Below are 6,209 nucleotides of genomic sequence, written 5' to 3'. Positions count from 1 at the left end.
TATCTACCGTTTAGATAATATATTAATTAACAACCTTTAAGTGTTAATTTCATGTAACGATACACCCCGTTACAAAAATAATGCTTGTTATTTCACAAAATTAATATTTATGTAACGGACTCCCCGTTACATTCCGAAATATTTGAAGACAAACATTGCAAGAACTTTGAATTGCTATTAAACGTCAACAAAATTGTTATTTTGGTCGAAAGGCTGCAGCCGGGATGGCAACCCCTTCTTAAAAATCTGATCGAGCGTGAGATTTGTGTCTTGAACAGGTGGGTAACGCAGCAGCTCGCTCATTTCAATCTCTTTAATCCAATGTGTTTTCCATTCTTTCGCTAACAGCTCCCATTGGAATTTATTGCATAATTGACCAACATCAATTGTCCCCATTTCTGGTTCTCCAGTTGAATGAAGAATCGGTGCGCCCGCAACATCAGCGTCTGACATTGAATTAAGATGTTGCGGATGCAAATCAGCAGCAGTCATGGATGCCATTGGCCTGTTAAAATTTATAAATTTAAGCATGTCCTTTAAAGGCCGCTGTGCTGTTTGAAAAAAAAGCTTCATTTTCAGCAGCGGCATCAAAGTATGCTGGGGACAAGTTGTCGAGGGTGCAGACGGGATAAAACACATATTCGAAAGCACACTGCCTAAATATGGAGTGCTCGTCACAAAACTAAATAGCCTGGATCCAAACATGTGCATCAACGGATGCGACTCTGATATGAGCATATAAAACAATTTTGGATTCTCAAAATCGTTCGTTGACTCAAAATCAAAGGGATTCTTGTGTTCCTTGAATGCCAAAATATCCTCCATAAATTGAGCAACAGCTTCATTACTCAAGCCCAGCAGGCGCGATGGATTTCGTATTGACGATGCCTCGCAAAACCAATTGCGGAAGCAACGCTTTGCGTACATTCCAACTGAGAGCCACTGGAGGGAGGAGTGATGGCGGGCAAAATGTTGGAGCTTTAGGTTGTAATTAAATGTATATCCAAGTACCATTAAGGATCCGTCATAAAGTTTCCACGTGTCATTTACCGTCCGAAGCAAATAATGTAGCTGTTTGACAAACTGATCGCCATTCGCAGTGTCTTCCCAGTCTGATAAGATATCTCTATACTGCTGGTGCATCCTCCCGAATTGATAGCAAATATCGGATAACGGAAATGAGGACATATGACCGCCACTCATTATTTTATAAGTCTCCTTGATAGGCGACACTAGCTCACTAAGCGCCGCTATCATATCCCAAAATTTTGCATTTTGAACCATAAGTAGAACAGATCCCGAATGCCCGGACTCTGCCACATCGCCCACAATATTTTCTGATAAGTTTGCAAACATTGACTTATCTGAAGCTCTCCCTGGCAAAACTTTCAAATTGGAAGTTGCTTGGATAAACTTTAAAGAGATTACCTTTATCATGTCTTTATATTGCTGAACGGAATCAATAGCTTCAATAAAGGAGTGCCACTGATGCTGTGTAGGTGCATGCAGCTCGGCGCTTGGATCACCACACTCACGTCGCAGCAAGTATAGCATGCTAGGATTTGAAAATGTTTGAATAAGCTCGATCAATTCGCCAATCGCTTTTGCCGAGCTGGTGGATCCTGTTAATACGACACCTAGCAACGTCTGCAATACTTGGGTAAAGCATGGTAGAACTGGAATGGCTATACTTGTCCCCTCAGTTGAATTGACAGCAAGTCGAGAAGCGGCGTATGCAAATGCAGTGTTTGTAACAATATTAATCACATGAATTTTTCGTCTAAGCATGTCCGATAAATTGCGTTTAATAGTAACGGCAAAAGCGTCAGGTCCGATGTCTTCGAATCCCATATCAAAGACTTCCCAGCAAGTTGCTTCACCAAGGGCATTTATGAGGGAAAGCAGTACAAAATTTGTCCTCGGGTATTTCGCCGCCCACCAGCTCACAGCCAGAGAAACACCGACTTGTTCATCGATCATCTTTACAATCTGCTCTTCATGTGATGTGTTTCCAATTGTTGACAGGAGCTTAGCACTAGGACATTCTACTTTCGCATGCAATTTCCCAAACAAAGATGCTGATGGCTCTGACCACGCCCAATCCCACGGCAGGCTCGCTGAAAGCGTTGACGAAAACAGGAGACGGCTCATTTCGTTGGTAATAATCTCCCGCTTCAACGATTGGCTTTCTTGAGGCGCATCGTCGAGATTTAAGTTACAAAAATGCTCATGCTTCCCTGCGGTGCTCCAGAGTCTTTGATCGGCATGCGTATTTACTTTTGGTGATGAAAAGGAGTAACTCTCAGAACTAAGTGATCTTGATGACGATGAGGCTACCGTAAGCTCCACATCCGTTTCAGTAGATAGTGATGGCGCCTCATTGGGTATCAAATTGTCGATATTCCGCAAGCTCGTTAAAGCATTTGTCTTAGCAGCACTGATTCCTAGTTCTTTAAAATTCGACTCGCGAGAAGGCAACTCATTATGTCGATTTGTACAATGTCGCGCCTTCTTCAAAGCAGTTTCTTGCACCACCACGTTATCGCCTCGAGTGTACATAAGGTGTCTCTTGCTAAAATTATCAGCATCCTTCCGAGCACAAACCAGTTTAAGTTGCGCTACCACGTCAGCAGGGCAGTACTTGCACTCTTGAAGGTGTCGAATCATGTTGCCCGATACTCCCCGCACCGCCATAAACTTCACTCCATTGCCGTGGCAGAAACTGCAATACGCATTGTAATGAAAGTGGTTGCGCTTTTCGCCTCGTATAAAGTACTGCCAGGCCGGGTGACTGGGTCTGCCCAATTTTTTTTTTTCCCCGTCAAAGCTCTTAACCTGGACGTCCTGATAAAGCGGACTGTTGGACTCGACAGTCGAGCACGACTCACCGACGTCCAGTCCAACGCCAGTTACAGGAACTCGTAGCGCACCACCCGTGTCGCTTGACAAAATAAGGAGCGCATCATTTGTTGTCATGTGAAGAGCCTGGATTTGCTCGGCAGTGGACACAACACCAGCCACTTTCGTAGGGCTCTCGACGTTCGATGCTTTCACTTGACTCATAATGCAACTATGTGCTTGCGCAGCGGGCTCCTTTTCCATCCTCGTGCGGCTCGACACTTGCGACGCCTACAAGGCATATTGTTACGATTAGCTTGGAAAGTTAGAGTGAATGTCACTTCAACACACACAAAGGAAGCGTAAATACAACCACGAATTGAGCTCCGCGCCGTAAAAACTATAAAAACCGTGCCGAAAGAGTTGGGCACAGTGTACCATCGTTGTCCAATCCACCTATCATGGCAGCCCGAAAAGTTGCTGCTTTTTTATTAGCACGCTTTGTTCTGTGTATGACCGCAGTTGCAACGGCGCTGTCGATTTGCGCATTAAAGTGACGACTGCAAGCCTTATAATGACGACCAAAGGCGCTAACAACGCTATAATTTATGTCATTTCTTACTGTGGACCTGCATTCCGATCCGGAACCCACTGTTTCAGTTTCATGAAGAGAAATAACTTCTTTGCATGGCAAACAGCTTGCGACGCGCCTAGGCAATGTTCAAGCTAAGAGAGTAGAGGACAGAATCTAAAATGAGATTCACTACGTGCCAACCTCGTCGGAAGGCATATGAGAGAACGCTGGACGGAAAGGCGCCTGAAGTCGCTGATTCAATGCGAGCGCTACTATACTTGAGCTGAGCTTCGCTCTTTATTCGGAGACGAAGCGGGTAGGATTGTTAATCTTGCATGCATCTATACGGGCCGGCTAACTTTCGAGCTTGCTGTATAAAATAAGGGTGGATTGCATGTAAAATCTTGTCGGATTGCCGATTGGCGCAGGTCTTGGATCGTCAGTCGTAATGACTGTAGCCCTCTTATGGACCTTTGCAGAGCCATCGGATAGTCTGCTTAACGAGTTGGAATTTATTAGCAATAATCCGTTTGGCACTGTAGTTATTCTGCCCCTTGTAACGGGGTGTATCGTTACATGAAACTAACACTTCAAGGTTATAAATTAATATAGTATCTAAAAGGTAGATAACATTTGGAAGATATAACTTTACATAGTAATATTCGGAAAGCTTATCCATTGGTAGATATAGGCCGTCATATCTACATTTTCCGCGGTTCTGTCACCGCTGGACGCGCGCAAAGAGAGAGAGAGATAAGACTTTATTACATGTTTTTTATTAGTATATAATTAAGTTAGTATTAAATAGATAGAGACAAAAGAACTTAATTATATTAAATGCTGTTATCTTTTAACCCTCTTTAAAGCAAGTGTTTTAAAGAGAGTCTTTCTCTGCACGTACTAGTGTACATGAAGTGACGTGAGGTACCACTCGCACTGAGGCAGGGCGAAGTTGACTTGGATTGAAGCAGTACAAGTCGGCAGTGCCTCGTTACACGGCTCGCCTTCTGGTGGGTTACACCGTGTCTTGTAATGTTTTCTTTGCTTAATCACACGCCCCAGCTTTTGTTGAAACGACATATGTGCTCGCTCCACACTACGTCGTTGTTGTGCTTCAATTTCGCAACTGACACGAATAAATTAAGACAAGACGAACAACATTTACGTGCAGAACAAAATTTGGTATGAAATATGTTCTTAACTCTTACACACGCTGTTCTTGTGTCAATTTCATCGATGCAGTCTGGGTTGCAGAAGCTGTCGTATGCTCTCTTAAACTGGTGTAAAGTGGAGGCTCGGACAGTGCCAGTAAGATTTCCGTCAAAATTTTGGAGTCAGGGTGCTTTTTCACCAGCTTGCTTGCTGCTTTGACTTCGTTATTCCGTCCGCCACATTTAATACAGCAATATGACACAGACGGCGCAGAGCGCGTTGTTTGTTATCAATCGCGTTAACTTCAATCAGCTGAACGCAACTACCCAGCGCATGACAAGGAACTTCTAGCCATGAAATACGCACTGGCTAAGTTTAGGGCCTGTCTCTTGGGAGATAGACCGCTCATGGGATAAACGGACCATGCGTCTTTATGCACGGCCGTAAATAGTCCTTATCTCTCGCAAAAAATGGCGAGATGGTTGTCTTTCTTTGCGGAGTATAAATCCTCCGTGGAGTAAAAACCAGGACGATTTAATGTCGTCGCTGATGTCCTTGCGCGCCGGCCCGATTTTGAGCCGGCTGCGCAAATCAACAGTGAGCATAAGGCCACTGTTGCAACAATAAGTGTTTCGTCGTCGACATTACTCGACGACGCTAAAAGAGCTTGTCAAGAAGATAAGACTCTTAAAGGGTTGATGGATTACCTTAGAAATCCTTTATAACAATCCTGACAAGGATTGTCGAAATTGTATCGGTCTTCAACAGATCGATATTCAACACGCAGTGGTTTACTGTATTACGCAGTCATTACAGGCGGTACACGTCGTGTCGTATCCTCACCCACAATGGTTTGCGTTTAGACATCATGTATGAGTGCCAATAAGTGGTCATCGTGGACGTAAGAAGACCTATCTCACGATAAGTCGCGACTTCTACTGGCCACGCCAGTATTAATTCGTCCGCAGGCACATACGTGCGTGCGAAGTTGGTCAACGGGTGAAGCCCAGCGCTCCATCTCATGCTCCATTACAACCTCTGCCTGTTCCAGTAGAGTGTTGGTAGTCTGTATCCATGGACTTCGTCTTCGGATTTCCCGACGACGAACATAAGAACAATGGTATTATTACTTTTTTTATCGTTTCAGCAAGATGGTACATCTTGTTGCAGTACCGGAGTCGATCACAGCCAAAGGCTGTGCTCGTGTCTTTGTTGACGCGAAATTTCGACTCCATTGCTACCCCGCGAACTGGTCTCATATCGACCCTAAATTCACGGTGTAGCTGTGGCAAACTGTGTTCAAATCAGTTGGAACACTCTTGAAAATCTCAACTCCTGATCATTCTAGAACAGACGGGCAAACGGAGCGGGTATATCGTATTCTCGAAGAGATACTTCGCGGATACGTCCACTCTTTTAAGAGTTGGAGCGAGTTCTTGCCAATGATGAAATTTGCCATCAACAATTCAGTGCATGCTTCTACAAAGTATACACCGTTTTTCGTGAATGGCTTACGCCACCCACGTTTACCCACCTTGCTTAAAAGTGACTCTTATTCAAGAAGGGGGGGACTCGCTCGAACAAAAAACTTTTTAGCTCTTGTTTATCACGCATTAGCACTAAGGTCAATGCGAAGGATACAATG

The 6,209-nt window shown here is 44.2% G+C and overlaps 1 protein-coding gene across 1 annotated transcript; it reads right to left on the bottom strand.

The window, feature by feature from the left end:
* Positions 1 to 299: 299 nt before the first annotated feature.
* Positions 300 to 3,102, bottom strand: CCR75_004054 (uncharacterized protein; the record flags this gene model as incomplete). The annotated part of the gene is made up of 2 exons (XM_067962144.1): positions 300 to 341; positions 382 to 3,102. 2 exons carry the CDS (start codon positions 3,100 to 3,102, stop codon positions 300 to 302), a joined length of 2,763 nt encoding a protein of 920 aa, XP_067815361.1.
* Between the last annotated feature and the right edge of the window lie 3,107 nt (positions 3,103 to 6,209).

Source organism: Bremia lactucae, linkage group LG1 (assembly GCF_004359215.1).
Source record: "Bremia lactucae strain SF5 linkage group LG1, whole genome shotgun sequence".
Taxonomy (NCBI): Eukaryota; Oomycota; class Peronosporomycetes; order Peronosporales; family Peronosporaceae; genus Bremia; species Bremia lactucae.
This window is presented reverse-complemented; position numbering and strand designations above follow the sequence as displayed.